Source organism: Peromyscus leucopus, chromosome 1, assembly GCF_004664715.2.
Source record: "Peromyscus leucopus breed LL Stock chromosome 1, UCI_PerLeu_2.1, whole genome shotgun sequence".
In the NCBI taxonomy this organism is placed as follows: domain Eukaryota; kingdom Metazoa; phylum Chordata; class Mammalia; order Rodentia; family Cricetidae; genus Peromyscus; species Peromyscus leucopus.
The window spans coordinates 164,719,312-164,738,675 of record NC_051063.1 but is presented as its reverse complement, the minus strand read 5'-3'; the positions used below and the strand labels follow the sequence as shown (position 1 = coordinate 164,738,675).

Below are 19,364 nucleotides of genomic sequence, written 5' to 3'. Positions count from 1 at the left end.
TGGGGGGGGATTCCAAGCAGGGGTTCTACCACTGACCCCCCCCCCCCCGGGGGGGGATTCCAAGCAGGGGCTCTACCACTGACCCACACCTTCGCCTTCTAACACCTCACTTATTTAGACACAACGTGAGCCCCCAGGTAAATGTCTCCTGGATGCTACAAATGAGTGGAAGACAAGACTCACACCTGACACCTCAGTACGTAGGAAGCAGAGGAAGAAGGATTGCTGCAAGCCTGAGGCTAGCCTGGGCTACAGAGTGAGACCCTATCTTCCAAAAACAAAAACACTTTTACGAATTAAGCAGAGCTGCTTCTTTCCCACACTAAGCCTGAGATCTGTGGTGTGGGTTTTCTCTGGTGACCACTCAGGCAGCTGCTCTCTGCCTGGGGAGAGATTCCATTTGCGTTTGATCTCATCGTGGTCATGGCTGACAAGTCCACTAGCAGGCCCTGGCTGTTCTCAGCAGCTAACAGCACTTCCCACCGTCGGAACTGACATTAAGTCAGGAACAGAAGGGGAAGAATCAGAGCCTCGATCCCCTGTCCCTGAGGCCACGTTTCAAATGCTCGTAGCACATGTGGCTGGTGGCTGTGGCATTAGACAGTGTGCTGGGTCTGTGTGAGGTTTGGTGCAATAAAGGCACACAGTAGGGGTCTAATAAATGGGGATGCATACCAGAGAGAAGTGGGAAGAGCCTCAGGCAAGAGGCCACGAGGAGACCTGGTGTGGTGGAGCGTGGAACATTTAGGGAACAGACTGAGCCTGTCAGCGCAGGTGGGGAGGAGGCCTCTCAGGCCATTCAGGGAGACTGAAGGCCTGAAAAGACTTGACAAGGTATGTCTCCGTCAGCTGACACTCCACATCTTCCAGCCTCTGTCCTCATCTCTCAAATGGGCCAACAAGATGGAGGTTGTACCTCAAAATCTAAATTAGGTATTGTGTGGTCAGTCAACTGCTGGAGATAAAAACATCATTTAAATATTTTTGTTTTGGGCCAGGCATGGTGGTGCGCACGCCTTTAGTCCTAGCACTCAGGAGGCAGAGGGAGGCAGATCTCTGAGTTTAAGGCCAGCCTGGTCTACAGAGTGAGTTCTAGGACAGCTGGAGCTGTTACACAGAGAAACCCTGTCTTGAAAAACCAAAATAAGTAAATAAAACAAAATAAAAATATTTTTTTTTTTTGTTTTGAGACAGAGTCTATAGGCCAGGCTGTCCTTGAATTCAAAGTAATCCTCCTGCCTCAGTCTCCTGAGTACTAAGTTTGCAGGCCTGTGTGACCAGGCCCATGGCCATTCCACCCTCACATTCTGGAATCTGTACAGATCCCATCTATGCGGGGGTGACTTCTTTTACAGACCTTTGTAAGCATCAACCACCTTTGCAAAAACCAACCAGATCCAGGGAATAGCTCCTAGGACGACATTCTACAAGTCCAGGGCCAGTCTCATTCAGTCTGGGGGGGAGGCTATCAGAGGGGCAGTGGGTGTGGGTGTGGGGCTGACCGGGAAGCTCCAGGCAGCTGCCAAGTCCTGCCCCCTGAGGCTCACATGGCAGCCGCTCACTCATGAATAAATGGTTACAGGTGTGTGTGTGTGTGTGTGTGTGTGTGTGTGTGTGTGTGTGTGTGTGTGTGTGTGTGTAGGTATAGATACAGATATATATTAGCTAGCTAGAAATATTTAGAAATATTTTACAACCTTTGTTTTGGGTAGCCCTGGGGATTGAACCCAGGACCCTTTGCATGCCAGGCCAGTGCTCTACCATCGAGCCATGCCCACCCCTCCTTTTACTTTTTGTTTTGTGTTTTTGAGGTAGGGTCTCACTCTGTAGACCAGGCTGGCCTAGGACTCACAGAGATCCGCCTGCCTCTCCCTGCCAAGTGCTGGGATTAAAGGCGAGCGCCGCCGCCGCCCGCCGCCGCCACCCCCGCCACCACCACCACCAGAATCCTCCTTTTTTTTTGTTTTGTTTTTGTTTTGAGACAGGGCCTTGCTAAATTTCACAGGCTGGCCTTTTAATCAAGCTCTTCCTGCCTCAGCCTCCCAGGTGCTGGGGTGACAGATCAGCTTCTCAGATGCATTTTAACCTGAGGCGTAGGTGCCAGGACCTTTGACCCCCATACGCTCGCTCCGGGCTGCGGATTGCTAGAGTTCAGTTTGTTTCCCGGCTTCTTTAAAGCAAATGTCTGTGTGTAGGTAAGTTTCAGAAATGTAAAGGATGTCAGCCGAGGGTGCTGTCGAGATGGAAACATGCCAGGCGTGGTGGCGCACACCTTTAATCCCAGCACTTAGGAGGTAGAGGCGGCGGGATCCCTGAGTTCAAGGCCAGCCTGGTCTACAGAGCGAGTTCCAGGACAGCCAGGGCTACACAGAGAAACCCTGTGGTGGGGAGGGGTGGACGCAGGTCTCAGTGAGGAGCTGGCGCAAGCGTTTGCTGAGCGCTCATCTTTCTCTTGGCTTCTGGTCCTTCAGGGCTGCGTCAACCTCTTGTGTCCTTCACTGGTTCTTCGTCAAGGTCGTCTGTGTATCCGGTACATTTCAGGGGTGGGGGACACGGCTGTTTGTTCAGATACAATGAGTACTGTCCCTCGCCCTACCACCCCTGGTTCTTGAAGGTGGAACACCCGGTTTCCTCACCAGTGGGGGAGACACTGGAACAAGGAAATACACAAAGAAACAGTCACTACATATTAAGTGATGGTCAGAAGAGTACACGAGGTGGAGGACTGCGAGGCGCCTGGGCTGGGGCCAGTCACGCATCACCGTGCTGCTGGGAATGAAGCTTCCCTGGCCCTGGCTAAAGTGTGAGTCATCCTGCCGAGGGGAGCTGGGGACGCTGGCACTGATGCACTCCATGCAGAGGCCAGCGTGGAGGTGAGCGCGATGTGAGGAAGGGCATCCGCGCAGGCAAAGTCGGGCGGCTGGACTGCTATAAACAATGGCATGCTGCGTCTGAAGCTGGCTCAGGCCGGGGGACTCTGGTGAGCTGACCCCAACGTGAGTCAGCAGGACAGCCTGGCACTGGTGACAGTGGGGGCTGCCTGAGCAGGGCTACAGCCTGCCCAGACCCCAGAGTTCATACGTGCTGAGACCCCACAGAGCATCCTCGCGCCCTTAGGGGTTTTCCACACATCAACTCCTCAGAGAGTGCCCCTGACCTCCTGTGACCAAACTGGAAATGTCCTGTTCCAGAGCTCCCTGTCTGAGATCAAACCCTCCTCCTCTCCCTCCTCCTCCTCTCCCTCCTCCTCCTCCCCCCCCCCCCCCCCCCCCCCCCCCCCCCCCCCCCCCCCCCCCCCCCCCCCCCCCCCCCCCCCCCTCCCCTCCTCCTCCTCTCCCTCTTCTTCCTCCCCTCCCCCCCCCCCCCCCCCCCCCCCCCCCCCCCCCTCCTCCTCTCCCCTCTCCTCCCCTTCTGCCTCTTCTCCCTCCTCCCCCCCCCCCCCCCCCCCCCCCCCCCCCCCCCCCCCCCCCCCCCCCCCCCGCTTTCTCATCTTCTCCCTTTTTCTCTCACTTTATTATGAGACATGGTCTGGATATGCAGCTCAGGCTGGTCTCAAACTTGCAATCCTCCTGCCTCAGCTCCACATACTAGCACTTTCTGATGTTTATAATGACATCATCTGGAGTTGACTGGATCCAGCCCAAGAACAGAAGCTGTCCTTGGGATCCTAGTACTCTCTGAGGCCCTGGCCCTTGACCAGGGCTCATGAATGTCAGTGGGAAGATGACACACCGGCCACCCTCCAGTGAAGGGGCATTGCTCACGTGTCCCCCATCAGTGGGGCAGTGGCATGGGTGAGGTGTCTTCTCAGATATCCTGGGTAGACAAGAGAGTCACTGGCCATCACTGTAATAATGGATGTTGTGTTTATCTGAATGAGACTCTTGAAAAATAGAATCACAGGCTAGAGAGGTGGTTTAGAGGTTAAGAGCACTGCTTGCTCTTCCAAAGGTCCTAAGTTCAATTCCCAGCAACCACATGGTGGCTCACAATCATCTGTAATGAGATCTGGTGCCCTCTTCTGTCCTGCAGGGATATGTGCAGACAGAATAATGTATACATAGTAAATAAATAGATCTTAAAAAAAAAATAGAATCACAGTCAGGCTGTGGTAGCACATGCCTTTAATCCCAGCAGAGGCAGGAGGATCACTGTGAGTTCAAGGCCAACCTGGTCTACAAAGTGAGTTCCAGGAAGGGCACAAAGCTACACAGGGAAACCCTGTCTCGAAAAACCAAACCAAACAGAAGAAGTGGAGAGCCAGGTGTGTGCAGAATCTCCCACTCCATGGCTTCCAGAGTTGCTGTTCCAGGCTCGTGGTTGACTCCCCGCAAATCCTCAGCATCACAGAGGGACCTGCTCATTTCCTGCTGCCCTCTGTTGCTTCTTTGGGAGTGTGTGTGTGTGTGTATGTGTGAGTGTGTGTGGTTGTGCACATGTGCATGCACACACGTGCACAGATGTGTGGGTGAATGTGAAAGCCAGAGGTTAACCTTGGCCGTCAGAGGCATCACCCATCATTTACGTGTTGTGTGTGTGTTTATGTGTACAGTGGCGTGTGCTCAGAACTCAGGTTATTAGGCCTGGCCGGAAGTGGCTTTGCCTGCTGAGCCATCTTGCCAGATGCATCTACCATCTTTTGAGCCTAAAGATTGCTGTTTAGCGTGGGTTGGTTGGTTCGAGAGCTCAGGAGTCCACTGCGGACCTAGTGCTGGATCACAGGCGCATGCAACCGCCTTCTCAGCCGGGCTGTGTATCTGTGTCAGTACAGGAGCAAGCCTAAGTCCACAGGCTTCTGTGGCAAGCAACTTACCAAATGTTTGTTTCTCTCGGGTAGACACCCAAGGGGAAGCAGTAGGGCCGTACCACCTTTGACTATGTTATGATCCTTCATCCAGGTGCGTTAGCTGTGAGATATATCAATCAGCTCTCGGACTGACCCGGTGGGGCTGGGGCAGTCATGACCAGGGCATCTCTGAACAGCTTGGGTCAATTTTGTGTCTCCCTAACATGTTGGGTTCAAACTTGCTCTGCCCTCCATGGCTGTGTGACGTTAGCCAGGTGGCTCCATCTCTCTGACCGTCTGTTGTCTCCTCGGTAAGCCAGGGATCATCAGAAGCCTCATGGTGTTGCTGAGAGACTGCACAAGGTCAGGGAAGACTGTGACACAAATTCCCTTCCTTCAGTGGACGCAAATGTGCAGAAGCTCTCTCCCCACCGCAGACAGACAGACCAAAAATGAGCAATTGTTGAGACTGGAGAGATGGCTCAGCGGTTAAGAGCACTGGCTGCTCTTGCAGAGGACCTGGGTTCAATTCTCAGCACACACTTGGCCACTCACAACTGTCTGTAACTTCAGTTCTGGGGGATCTGACGCCCTCTTATGGCCTCTGCAGGCACTGCATGTGGTGCACAGATACACATGAGGGCAAGACATCCATACATTTAACACAGATTCATCTAAAGAAAATGTGTTCACTGTGGAAAGCCCCTGGACAAAGAAGGTAGACAGAAAATATGGCTTAATTACCACCACTTGGCAAATCCGAAGCTCCAAGAACCCCAGAATCCAAACCTTTTTAGAAGCCTGCATGCCTCCTCATGGAACCAGTCAGAGCCGAGACATGGGGACCCAGAACTATTGGATGAAATGTCTTTGGGCTATGGGAGGTACGACGTCCGTGGTGAACTGGAGTTTAGACTCGGGTCGCTTTCCCAGGGCATCTCGATGTGTGCATGCAGCTATTCCAAAACAGGAAAGTCTCCACGTGAGTCTCCCTTGAGCCCTGTGTTTAGGGTGAGATGAGGTAATATTCAACCTGAGCTGTGTAAACTGAAGCAACTCAGAAGGGGCACGTATGTGCGGGGGTTTTTTGGGGGGTGTGTAGCTGGCTGGAGGATGTGTGTCCGGCCCATTGTCCACAGGGTGTCCTCGATGATGGGGTTCAGTGACAGCATGGCATATTTCACATGGGGAGGGCAAGAGTCTGTAGACAAATGGAAGGCAAGGGGACAGCCTGTGTAAAGCGTGGACAGCAGGGCTGACTCAGAATGTGGGAGGAGGACAAGGCCAGCAGGCCGGGCCACCAGAGATGACGGCACAGAGGGACAGGGCAGGTGGGGTGCCTTGCGGGTCCTTGTCACGGCTGGATACCACTTCCAGTAAGACGGCTGCTGCGGGTCTGAGCATGGGGAGGGCAGAACACCTGGTCCTAGGTGGGTCTTCTCCTGCTGTGTGCAGACCGAATTATAAAAATGTAATGACGGCAGCAGGCGAGGCCATAGGTGATGGCTTCCCTTCCTTCCACCCATCTCTTGACATGGAAGCCTGCGCTAGCTCAGCCCTTCTCCACCACGGGGCTGAGCTGGCCGCCTTCAGAGGATGAGCCCATCACTTTCAGGGCTAATGCGGAGAGCTGCTTGTGGGTACTGGCAGAGGGAGTGAGGAAATCACAAGACGGAAAACCCAAAGAGGCTGCGGGGTGCTGGGAGCGCGGGTGGCAGAGGGATGGACGTGCAGAGGAGAGGCCAGGTGGAGGCCAGAGCTGGCATGAAGGTGGGGGAGGGGGAGGCTGTGGGGGAGCCTGCAGGACCGTCAAGGGGCTCTGGGCATCTCAGAGTTCCGTGTCCTGGATGGTGAAGTCCTGACAGTAGCCAGGGCTGAAGGCACAGGCAAGGGAGGGGCCGCAAGTGCTCTGGGACGTCCCTTCACCCTGTTCATTTAGTCATTCATTCATTCTCCTAGCCCTTCTCAATTTTATCTGGGCATTGATTCATTTCCTCACTCCATCCTTCTCCCGCTTGTTTTCATCCACTCATTCATATATTCCGCCATTCCCTGCCCCGCTCATTAATCACCCATTTCTCTCACTCATTCATTCATTCTCTCACACGTGACATGAGTACCAGCATCCCTGAGCCTCTGCTGCTTGGCCTCTCGGGATGAGAGCTGCACTCAAGAGGTTTTTGTTTTGTTTTGTTTTAATCGATGGAGCAGTGGGCCAGGTGTCCACATTAATTTACTTACTCATCCAGGTATCATTCCGGGGTGCCTAAGGCCACGAGATCCTTCCCTGAAAGGTGACTCAGTTTCCCTCTCCTGTAATGGGAGATAAATCTCTCTGTCAAGAGCTGCTAAGATCAAAGATTAAGTCCTACCTGGGGCTACTGCGTCTCTCAAGAACCCGGTACTTAAGATATACAAGCCCTTCTCGTCCTCGGTAGGATTGGCAGCTTGAAGCAGTGATTACTGCTCTCCGTTTGTAACAGAGGAGGAAACTGAGGCTCAGGAGGGAAGGCAGGTTAGGGATGGCCACGGGCAGGCAGCTAAGTGGCCTGGTAACTGTTGACCTCACTGCTCCCACCTGTTGAGCCAAATCTACCTGGTAACTGGTGACATCACACATTCTATCCTCAGGCTCAGCCTATGGCCAAGTGACAACATCACTGAACAAATGAAGTACCTAAAGAATGCGCCACTTAGCGAAGGCACATTGCAGGCTAGCCTGAGCAGGGCCACGATGCTCCTGACCTACAGTTGTGTAAAATGGTTATTTTAGCTCAGGTTTATGGGATGTGAGCTTCAAACCAGGCCACTAGACTGCACACTGCCTGCTTACAGCCTCCTGCAGTCCTCCTCGGTGAAAACTTAACCGGCTTTAATGCAACACTTTCTCCATGTTAGACAGAGGCTTGAGTGCTTTACAAAATGCTACAAGGTGGCAGTGATTTTATATATATATACATATATACCCAAGACACAGAGAACTTCCTACAGTGTGGACTCCTGAATGTGTGACCCTCCACATTTCTGAGTTTCACCTGTGTGTTCAGAACCAACCTCTCATCATCAACAACACCATCATTATTGTTGTCACTCTTCTATGAATGGAACCCAGGGCCTCATGACATACCACACAGCCATGCCATGCCCACCACACAGCCATGCCATGCCCACCACACAGCCATGCCCATGCCTCGCTGGGGGATTTTAGGCCGGGGCTCTACCACAGAGCCATAACCCCAGCCCCTCACTGAGGGATTTTACATTCCAAACTTTTTCTTTATTTTAAGATATATTTCATTGTGTTTGTGTGTGTGTGTGTGTGTGTGTGTGTATGTGTGTGTGTGTGTCTGTCTGTCTGTCTGTCTGTCTGGGTACTCATGAAGGCTAGAAGAGGGTATCAGATGGTAGTAGTTATTTGTGTGTTGCCTTATACAGGTTCTGGAACCGGAACTTGGGTTCTCTGAAATAGCTGTAAGTACTTCTAACCACTGAGCCAAAAACTCTCCAGCCCTCTTTTTTGGGGAGCAGGGGGATTTGAGACAGGGTTTCTCTGTGTAGTCCTGGCTGCCCTGGAACTCCCTCTGTAGACCAGGCTGGCCTTGAACTCACAGATCCACCTGCCTCTGCCTCCTGAGTGCTGGGATTGAAGGCGTGCGCCACTAACGCCAGGCAGCTTCTTACGTTTGAGCCTGGAACTCCCTGGTTTTGGAGTTGGCCTTTAGCTTTCTGTCCCCCTGCCTCAGCCTGCTTTGTCTTGGGAATGACTGGCCTCACTCAAAGCGAGGTTTTTTAAGAGCAGTTGGTGACATCCACAGTTCTGACAGTCCGAACCTCCCCGGGTCTCCTGTCCCTTACGTACTGAGAGAGACAAAGACAAGGGACCTGCAAAAGTCACATGCAGAGGACTTTAGTGGGGCACTGATGGCATTCAGTTACCACACATGTCCCCAAGATAGAGCGACATGAAGCCAAGGACAGAAGTAATCCACATCTGAGGATGCTCAGTCCCCCCAGTCAAGAATCTGAAGCAGATGTAGCCAAAAGCTGTTCTTCTCAACCTTTAGTGGGCATTCTTCTTCAAAACAAAGCAATATGCTCTGGGTTCCCTCCCCCCTAGAATATGAATCCAAGGGTTGTAGCTCAGTGCCAGGGCAACGGGTTAATGTGCTGGCACCAAGGCTCAAGCTCCATCGCTAATACTTCCTGAGACAAAATATACGTCCTAGATGAGCCTGGTGGCCCAGATCTGCCATCCTAGTCACTTAGGAGGCTGAGACACAAGAATCAAAAGTTCAAGACTATCCAGGACAACATAGTGAGACCCTGTCTCCAATAAATTAATAGAGGGTTGAGGGCGTGGCTCAGTGGTGGAGCCCCTGCCTAGAACCCCCCAGTGAGGGGCTGGGGTGTGGCTCAGTGGTAGAGCCCCTGCCTAGAATCCCCAGTGAGGGGCTGGGGTGTGACTCAGTGGTGGAGCCCCTGCCTAGAATCCCCCAGTGAGGGGCTGGGGGCACGGCTTCGTGGTAGCACAGTTCCTGTTCCATTCCGGAAGCCCTGGGTTCAATCCTCTCTTTGGAAACTCAGTTTTGTGGCTTCGTAAATGCGTCATGGCTTTAGAAAAAGCAGCTAGATCATTTTAGCTTCCCAGTGAGTCATTGTGGGTTTTCACATGGGCTCTGCCGCGTGCAGCGTGGGCAGGGCACCTGCCACCTTTGGCTTGGGTTCCGCATTCGTAAAATGGCCTGGTGACTTGGTGTCGCCTTCCAGGGTTGGGATGTGGAATAACATAAGGAGAACACTTAGCTCCACGTCACAGACATGAAGTACTCTGCCTCCTGCCAGCTGCTCGGCTCTGGGCGACTCCCTCCCACCCTCTGTGCCCAGCTTTCTGCACCCATAATATGAGGCTAGCAAATGGCATCACGGCACGGCCGTGATGAGGCTGAGGCAGATCCACTCTTCGGGTGGACGCTCCTCGCCAGGGTGCGCGTGGAGGGGCCCTGCAACTTGCGGCCGCCTCCTTGTTTTTCCTTATGTGCGCCATTCCTCTCTTCCAGCCAGAAGCTGCAGGGTGAATATTTCCGGTACAAAGGAATTCCCTTCCCGGTTGGCATGTACTCGCCCGAGAGCCTCAGCCTGGCAGAGAACACTAACAACGTGCGGGACGAGGACATCTTCATTGTCACCTACCCCAAATCAGGTACATACGCGCCAGCTTGCACTCAGGGAGGAAGTGGAGAGGGAAGGGAACCTGGGAATGTGTCCTCAGCTGGAGGCACCTCCCTGGGCTCTGCCCACTAACTCCCTGCTCCAGGTCACTTCTGAAGGCCTGGCCAACCCCTCTCCCCTCCCCACACTCCCCTCAGACCTCCCCTGTCCCCTCGGTCCTCACAGCACTGAGTGTCCCCAGACCTCCCCTGTCCCCTCGGCTCTCCCTGTCCCCTTGGCCACTGTGTGGTCTGGTGGGTACTTTGTTTTTGTTGAGACAGGTTTTCATGCAGGCCAGGTTAGCCTTGAACTCCTGGCCCTCCTGCCTCAGTGTCTCCGGTCCTGGGAGGGCAGGTGTGTGCCACCCAGGCACAGCCTTGCTGATGGAATCTCTGCCTTCTCACCGGAAGGCTATCTGAGTTCCCCTGAGAGCTTTGTCTGCTCTCTGAGCCCAGAACCAGGCCTGCTGCCTAACATGTTTGTGGAGGACGTCTTCCTCTCCACTTCATTCTGAACTCACGTACAGAATACTACTCCATCTTCACAGACAAGGAAAGCCAGTGTTCTGGTTTTCTTTTTGTGATAAAAAAACACCCGACAGTGCAGGCGGTGGTGGCGCATGCCTTTAATCCCAGCACTTGGGAGGCAGAGGCAGGCAGATCTTTCTGAGTTGGAGGCCAGCCTGGTCTACAAAGTGAGTTCCAGGACAGGGTCCAAAGCTACACAGAGAAACCCTGTCTCAAAAAACCAGGGAGGAAGGGGAGGAGAGGGGAGAGGAGGGGAGAGGAGGGGAAAGGAGAGGGAGAGGAGAGAGGCAGTACCCCAGCTGAGACTCTCGGGTAACCCTGGACAGTGTTGACAGCTAACTAGGAGAACTCGATACAGCAGTGCACATCTGTAATCCCAGCATGTTGGAGGAAGGGATCAGGAGATAAAGCTCATCCTCAGGTACAGATTGGATTTGAAGCCAGCCTGGGGCGATAAAACCCTGTCTTTAAAAAAAAAAAAATCATACCACTGCAAGAGTGAGCCTTACAGACACCATGTTAAGAGAAATAAACTGGACACAAAGGAATTACATGAGGCCCTTAAAGTAGCCATGCTTGGAGGGGGAAACTGTGAGGCAGAAACCAGGAAGCGGGGCTGCATGAGAGAAGAAAGGAGAGCATTGACCTAATGATTACAGTTTCTGTTTGGAGAGAGGACAAGCCTTGGGGGCCAGTGGGAATAACTGCTGCAGAACTGCGTGGTTGTATGTGTGTCGCCTAACGGAAATGGTGAGGATGATGAGGGCTGCGTCGTGTGTTTTCTAACACAAAGGGAAGGAAACTCGCCAGCAAAGGACTTCGACTGTGAACTGCTCCCGCAGAGCATAGAGAGGCCGCAGGCGCAGGAGTAGCCCCACCCTCTGCAGGGAAAAGGAACCCCAGGCAGCAGTGATCGGGGAGCGGGGCTTCCCTGCTCTTGTCGCCGGGTTCAGCCTCACTGGAGAGGTGCTGAGATGTCCTGGTGGAGGATTCTCGTCATTCTAGACCCTGCGCTAGAGAGGACTCGCCAAGGAGAGCCGCCAGAGAACAGGGTCGGAATTCGTGTTCCTCTGGCGCCCTCTGCTGGTAGTTGGGAGCTGAGACCGCTAGCTAGGGAGAGCCTTCTGCCCCGAGCCCCGGGCCCAAGGCTGATCATGGAAGGGAATACTGAGCCTTGGGCTCTTGCGCAGGGACAGGGCTCCTTGCTGAAACATGGCATTCAGATACCAAGAGATAAGCTGGGCGGGCATGGTGGCATAGGCCTGCTGTCTTTGCTAGGCCAGGGTCCGAGGAGGGGGGACCCCCAAGGCTGGCCTGGACAGTTTAATGTGATTTGTTGTTGTTGTTTTATGGTTTTGTTTTTCGAGACAGGGTTTCTCTGTGTAGCCTCGCCTTCCTGAAACTCACTCTGTAGACCAGGCTGGTCTCAAACTCAAAGATCTGCCTGCCTCTGCCTCCTGAGTGCTGGGATTAAAGCTGTGGGCCACCACTTTAATGGGATCTTAATGTGTCTCGTGACAAAAAGTAAAAAGAAATGAAGACGTGGCTCAGCAGTAGAGCCTGTAATTCCCCAGTGAGGGGCGGGGGTGTGGCCCAGTGGTCCAGACTTGCTCAGCATTTCTGAAACTCCCGACTCAATCCCTACAAACAAAAGAAAAAAAAATCCCTCAAAAATAATTGGCCAGGTGTAGTGGCTTTAATCCCAGTACCCAGAAGGCAGAGGCAGGAAGAGCTCTATGAATTTGAGGCCAGCCTGGTTTGCATAGTGAGTTCCAGGACAGCCAGAGCCACACAGTGAGATCTTGTCTTGAAAAACAACTATAACAAAAATCAATAAAGAAGGGTGGCGAAATGGCTACCAGGCAAATGCACTTGTCACCAGTGACAACCCGAATGTGAGTCCCAGAAGCCACAGAAAAGCCAAGCACAGTAGGTAGCTGGCACCTCTAACGTCAGTGCTGAGGGTAGAGACAAACAGATTCTGGGGCTTCATGGCCAGCCAGTTTAGGGGAGATGGTAAGGGTCATGTTCAGTAGGGGACCCTTTCTTAAACAATGAAGTGGAGAGTTATAGAAGAAGATACAATGTTTCCCTCTGAGCTCCACACGTTCAGAAGCGGGCAGGTCTTCCCAGAGCATGCAGGCACCACACACACACACACACACACACACACACAGGAAAGCGGTCAGCGTTGACATGCGGTTCCTACCTGCTCGGTGGGCTGCAGTCTGTCACGCAGAGAAGCAGAGGTAGGGAAATGCATGCTGACACAGCAGTGTCCACTCAAGATGCCCAGGGTCTCCACGAGCAGCCAGCGCAGAACTGGAGTTACAGGGCTGTTTATTTTTATTTTATGCATATGGGCATTTTACTCACATGTATGTACACCATGTGTGCACATTGCCCACAGAGGCCAGAAAAGGGCCAGAACATAACCCCCTATTGGTGTGTGTGTGTGTGTGTATGTGTGTGTGTGTGTGTGTGTGTACCACAGAGTGAGTGGAGGTCAGAGGACAACTTGTGGGAGTCGGTTCTCTGCTCCCACCACGTAAATCCTAGGGATCAAACCCAGATCATCAGGCTTGGCAGGAGGTATCTTTATCCTCTGTGTCTTCTTGATGACTGAAGCCTTTTCTTTCATTTAAAAAAGTTACTTTTATTTTATGCAGATGGGTGTGTGCACCATGTGTGTGCAGTGCCCACAGAGGCCAGAAGAGGGAGTCAGATCCTCTGGAACTGGAGTTACAGGTGGTTGTGAGCTGCCCTGTGGGTGCTGGGAATTGAACTCAGGACCTCTGCAAGAGCAGTTAGTGCTCTTAACCTCTGAGCCCCCTCCAGAAGCAATTCTTTTTTTGTTTTTGTTTTTTTTTTGTTTGTTTGTTTTTTTGAGACAGGGTTTCTCTGTGTAACTTTGTGCCTTTCTTGGAACTCGCTTTGTAGACCAGGTTGGCCTTGAACTCACAGAGATCCGGCTGCCTCCCGAGTGCTGGGATTAAAGGTGTGCGCCACCACCGCCAGCTCAGAAGCCATTCTTAATCAACCACGACGCCCCTGGTTCTTTTCTGAGACGGGGTTTCACTCTGTAGTCCAGCCTTAGCCTCCAGAGTGCCGGAATGACCAGTGTCCACACCTGGCTAGGCTGTCCGCTGCCTTGCCTTCTGCTTTCCCAGCCGGCTTCAAACACACTGCTACCACTGGGATATGGTTCTGTTCCCACCCCTTGCCTTCTGCTCCCAGCTAACTTTCTGTTCTCCTGGTAGGTACCAACTGGATGATTGAGATCCTCTGCTTAATCCTGAAAGATGGGGACCCCTCATGGATCCGTTCTGAGCCCATTTGGCAACGTGCACCCTGGTGCGAGACCGTCATAAGTGCCTTCAGCCTCCCAGACCGGCCCAGCCCCCGCCTCATGAGCTCCCACCTCCCCATTCAACTGTTCACCAAGGCCGCCTTCAGCTCCAAGGCCAAGGTGAGGTGGGTGGGCTCTGGGTGAGGGTGTGAGACTGATCAGCTGAGTAGCTGTACGGTGAAAACAAGCCTGAACACAGGGCCCTTGGGAGTCCACCTTTTAAAGGGGAGCAGACTCTCGGCTAGACGTGGTCATGTGTACCTGTGGTCCCAGCACTTGGGGTGCTGAAGCAGAAGAGTGGTCATGATTTCCAGGTCATCGGGGCTACAGAATGCTACCCTGTCCCAAACAAAAAGCCTGGCATTGGTGGCACATGCCTTAATCCCAGCACTGAGTTCGAGGTCAGCCTGTCTACAGAGCGAGTTCCAGGAAAGCCAGGGCTACACGGAGAAGCCCTGTCTTGAAAAACCAAACAAACACACAGAGCAAAAGCATGAAACGGATGGAGGAGCTAGAGGAGCAGGCAGCGAAGTCAGCAGAGCCGCAGCTGACGCAGAGCCCTGGGCTGCATCCCCAGGATCCAACAAAGTAGGCATGCTGATGCTCACTTGGTTTTTTTGTTGCTGTTGTTTTTTCCAAGACAGGGTTTCTCTGTGTAGCCCAGGCTGTTCTGGAACTCGCTCTGTAGACCAGGCTGGCCTCGAACTTGGAGATCTGCCTGCCTCTGCCTCCTGAGTGCTGAGATTAAAGGCAAATGCACCAGGGCCTGGCTAATGCACACTTGTATTCTGAGTACTCAGGAGGGGAAGCACGGAAGATCATCCTTGGCTAAGTATCGAGTTCAAGGTCAGCCTGGGATATATAGGAAAGTTTAAAAAACAGTAGCAACAACAAAACCAAACAAACAAGCAAGGTGGTCCAGAGGGAGGAGCTACAGGGACTGGGTAGAGGGGAGAGAGACATAATGTCCTCGGGTGAGTGAGGTGATTTGTCTGTGGCACAAAGGAGGTCCTTGTGGCTGAAGCCCTGTGAGCCAGGGGAAGAGGGGTTGGCCAAGGTCGGAGATGGTAACAAGTATAGAGCTGTGTGGCCTCCCAGTGGCAGAGCTGGGGCCACGGACGGGGCCAGTGCTGGCCCAGGCATGGGCACAGTCCTTTGGCTGCCCCACAGGGATTCCCTGGCAGGAACCGGAAAGACAGAGATGCTACTGCCCAGGCACAGGGAAGAGGTTGTGACTGGACCAGGCACAGGCCCGGGGAGGATGGAGCTGGGCCTGCATTGACTTTTGTCTCGTTTTTTTGTTTATTTTCCTCTTTTTAAGAGCAGGCCTCACTGTGTAGCCCAGGCTGGCCTTGAACTCACAAAGATCCTCCTGCCTCTGCTTCCCAGTCAGCATGTCACACGATCTCCCTCATCCTGACTCTCAGAAACAGCCCCTCCTTCCTTCTCATGTGGCTGAAGGAGGCTCTGTCCCTCAGGATGGGCTGAGCTGAGCCTGCTCCGCCACCTCGAGAGTGTCCTGCTTGCAGGGTCAGAACAAGGCGGACCTGGGGGCGGGCCCTGCTGTACCTGACACCTCCTCCCTCCCCGCTGTTGTCCACACAGGTGATTTACCTGGGCCGGAACCCCCGGGACGTCGTGGTCTCGCTCTATTATTACTCTAAGATTGCTGGGCAACTGAAGGACCCTGGCACACCTGACCAGTTCCTTCAGGATTTCCTCAAAGGGGAAGGTGAGAAGCGGGGGAGAGACAGGCAGGAGAGAGACGGGGAGAGACAGGTGGGGAGACAGATGGGAGAGACAGAGATGGGAGAGACAGAGATGGGAGAGACAGATGGGAGAGACAGAGATGGGAGAGACAGAGGTGGGGAGAGACAGAGATGGGAGAGACAGAGATGGAGAGACAGAGATGGGGAGAGACAGAGATGGGGAGAGACAGAGATGAGGAGAGACAGAGATGGGAGAGACAGAGATGGGAGAGACAGGTGGGGAGACAGAGGGGAGAGAGAGGGGAGAGACAGAGATGGGGAGAGACAGAGATGGGAGAGACAGAGATGGGGGAGAGGGGAGAGACAGAGATGGGAGAGACAGAGGTGGGAGGACAGGGGGACAGAGATGGGGGAGAGAGACAGAGATGGGGAGGAGAGGGGAGACAGGATGGGAGAGACAGAGATGGGAGAGACAGAGATGGGAGAGACAGAGATGGGAGAGACAGAGATGGGGAGAGACAGGTGGGGAGACAGAGATGGGAGAGACAGGTGGGGAAGGTGGGAGACAGAGATGGGAGGACAGGTGGGGAGACAGAGGTGGGAGAGACAGAGATGGGGAGAGACAGAGATGGGGAGAGACAGAGATGGGGAGACAGAGATGGGGAGAGACAGATGGGAGAGACAGAGATGGGAGAGACAGAGATGGGGAGAGACAGAGATGGGAGAGACAGAGATGGGAGAGACAGAGATGGGGAGAGACAGAGATGGGAGAGACAGAGATGGGGAGAGACAGAGATGGGAGAGACAGAGATGGGGAGACAGAGATGGGGGAGACAGAGATGGGAGAGACAGAGATGGGAGGACAGAGTGGGGGACAGAGATGGAGAGACAGGTGGGGAGACAGAGATGGGGAGAGACAGAGATGGGGAGAGACAGACAGAGATGGGAGAGACAGAGATGGGGAGAGACAGAGATGGGAGAGACAGAGATGGGAGAGACAGAGATGGGGGAGACAGAGATGGGAGAGACAGAGATGGGGAGACAGAGATGGGGGAGACAGAGATGGGAGAGACAGAGATGGGGAGAAACAGAGATGGGGGAGACAGAGATGGGAGAGACAGAAGCGAGGGGGACAGAGATGGGGAGAGATCGAGGCTAGCAGAGATAGATAGAGACCAGGTAGACAGACAGACAGACAGACAAAGAGGCAGGAGAGCAGAGATATGGTCCCTTCTCTGCTTGTCAGAGGTACGGACGGTGGCCTGAGGGTGGCGCGCACAGGAGCTGGCTGGGGCCGGGAGGGTCTCTGCTGGCTGAGAGGCAGCAGGCAGCAGGCAGGGTGGCCTGTGCGGCTGGTCCCGAGAGACGGGTGGCCCTCACACCCTCCCCTGCCTGCAGTGCAGTTTGGCTCCTGGTTTGACCACATCAAGGGCTGGATCCGGATGCAGAGTCAAGAGAACTTCCTGTTTATCACCTACGAGGAGCTGCAGCAGGTTCGTCCGTCCGGCGCATGCCAGTGGCCCCCCTCCCTCCCCACGTGCTCCTGGAGGCCTGCCAACCTCCTACCAGTCCTTGTCCCGGGCATGGGAAGGGGGTGACTGTAGGCAGATAGGGCAAACCAACTCACCATCAGGTGGGGTGCACACTTAGGAGAGTCTGCAGCCAGTGCAGCAGTACCAAGGCCCAGGGACCCCCAACTCTCTCCTCTGTTACTCTTTCTCATGTAGCCCAAGTATTTGAGGATGACCCTGAACTTCTGATTCTCCTGTTTCCAACTCCTGAGATTACAGGGGTCCCTGCATGTGCCGGGGACAAACCCAGCACTTCCTGCACGCTAAAGAAGTGCTCTCTTATTTATTTATTTATTTATTTATTTATTTATTTATTTATTTATTTATCTATCTATCTATGATCTATTTATTTTCGGGTTTCTCTGTGTAGCCCTGGATGTCCTGGAACCTGTAGACCAGGCTGGCCTCCTTCTCAAGATCTTCCTGACTCAGCCTTCCCCAGGTGCTGGTATTGCAGGCATACTCTGTGGCCGTCAACTTTTTCAGTTTCGGGGATTGAACCCAGGGCCTTGTGTACATTCGGCAAGTGCTCTGCAAATGAGCCATAACTCCAGGTCCTCACTGGGAGATTCTAGGCAGGAAGTCTACATCCTTAGCCTTTGCTTTGTTTTTCATTTCAAGTTAGAGTCTCACTAAGTTTCCCAGGCTGGCCTTGAACTTTCAACCCTCCTCAGTCTCCAGAGTGACTGAGATAACAGGCCTGTGTCACCAGATCTGGCTTCTGGAGACACTTTTTGTAAATTCTCAGCGCACAGGGCATCTCCTCAGAAGCAGCGGAGAGGGCAGCTCCGAGCGCCACTGTGAGGAGCGTGCCTGGCCCTGGTGTGCTGGGTCCAAGCCCGCCTCAGCCCTGTCTCAGTGTAGAGTGGGAATGGCTAGCTAGGGTCTGAGTAAGGGTGCAAGTCACAGGGAGAGCCAATGCCGGCCGCCTGCTGCTAAGCACCAGTGAGCCTGCATGCAGCTGCTCCCAGAGGACGGGCCGGAGGCCCAGGAGAGATTCATCCACAGGAGCCCGCCATCCCACACTCGGGAGGCAGAGGCAGCAGATCTCTGCGAGTTCACAGCCAGCCTGGTCTGCAGAGACCCAGGGCAGCCAGAGGTCCGTGGTGAAACCCTCCTCAAAAACAAAGCAAACGGTAAAATAAATAAGAAGGCGAGCGAGGTGGCTCAGTAGTTAAGAACACCGGCTGTTGTTGCAGAGGACTGGATTTGGTTCCCAGCACCCACATGGTGGCTCACAGTTGGCTGTAACTCCCAGTTCCAGGGGATTTGATGTCCTCTTCTGGCCTCTGTGGGGGCCAGAAGTACATATACCTGCAGGTAAAACACTCAGACACATGAAATGATAATTTTTTTTAAAAAGTAGAGTTGAGCCAGGCAGTGGTGGCACATGCCTTTAATCCTAGCACTCAGGAGGCAGAAGCAGATGGATCTCTGTGAGTTCGAGGCCAGCCTGGTCTACAAAGCTAGTTCCAGGACAGCCAGGGCTGTGCAGATAAACCCTGTCTTGAAAAACAAACAAAAACCAAACAACAACAAAGAGTTGGTAAGTGGACTCAAAGAGTGAAGTCACTTGCTGCCAGGCCTGACAACCTGAGTTCAATCCCCAGATGTGGGAGGAGAGAACTGACTCCTGACATTTCTCCTCTGATTTCCACGTGTGCACATAAACACACACACACACACAAATGTAATAAAAAAAAAATTAAGTATATATTCACTTAAGATAGCAATAGTCCACCCATTTTGAGCTGTGAAAATTGTAATTTTGTAGGTCTGCCCTGGTAAGTCCCCACTGCTGTTCAGAGGAAGCAAGCTTAGCGCTCTGGAGACAGTCAGGTGTTTGCCAAAGACACACAGTTAATTCCCTGTGGCCCCCATATTTTTTCCATTCTGATAACTTCTGATGGAAAGTTCTCGAAGACATTTCAGCACCATGTCTCCCTCCCTCCCTCCAATCAGGTTTTATTCTCCAAACCAAAAACTGGGCCACGGAGCCAAGCACAAGTTCTGGGCCACTCCTGGAGTGCATGGCACCGCCCACATGTGTGTTTCTGGGACAGGCCTGTGGCTCAGAGAATAAAGGGTTATGAAACAGGAATGACCTGGAAAAGCAGACGGTGCACTGACCAGCTACACAGAGCGCTCCACGCCACAGATGGCTGGGAGCTGGAGGGGACCGAGCGGCTTGGGGGGACCGTGGGGCTTGGGGGG

General features: G+C 53.4%; 1 protein-coding gene across 1 annotated transcript in view; it reads left to right on the top strand.

The window, feature by feature from the left end:
* The window catches only part of Sult2b1 (sulfotransferase family 2B member 1), a 28,672-nt gene that overhangs the window by 6,741 nt on the left and 2,567 nt on the right, over positions 1-19,364 (top strand). The window contains exons 2-5 of the mRNA XM_028859269.2: positions 9,844-9,986; positions 13,782-13,990; positions 15,476-15,602; positions 16,978-17,072. Coding sequence (XP_028715102.1) covers positions 9,844-9,986; positions 13,782-13,990; positions 15,476-15,602; positions 16,978-17,072 — 574 coding nt within the window. The remainder of the gene's footprint in view (positions 1-9,843; positions 9,987-13,781; positions 13,991-15,475; positions 15,603-16,977; positions 17,073-19,364) is intronic.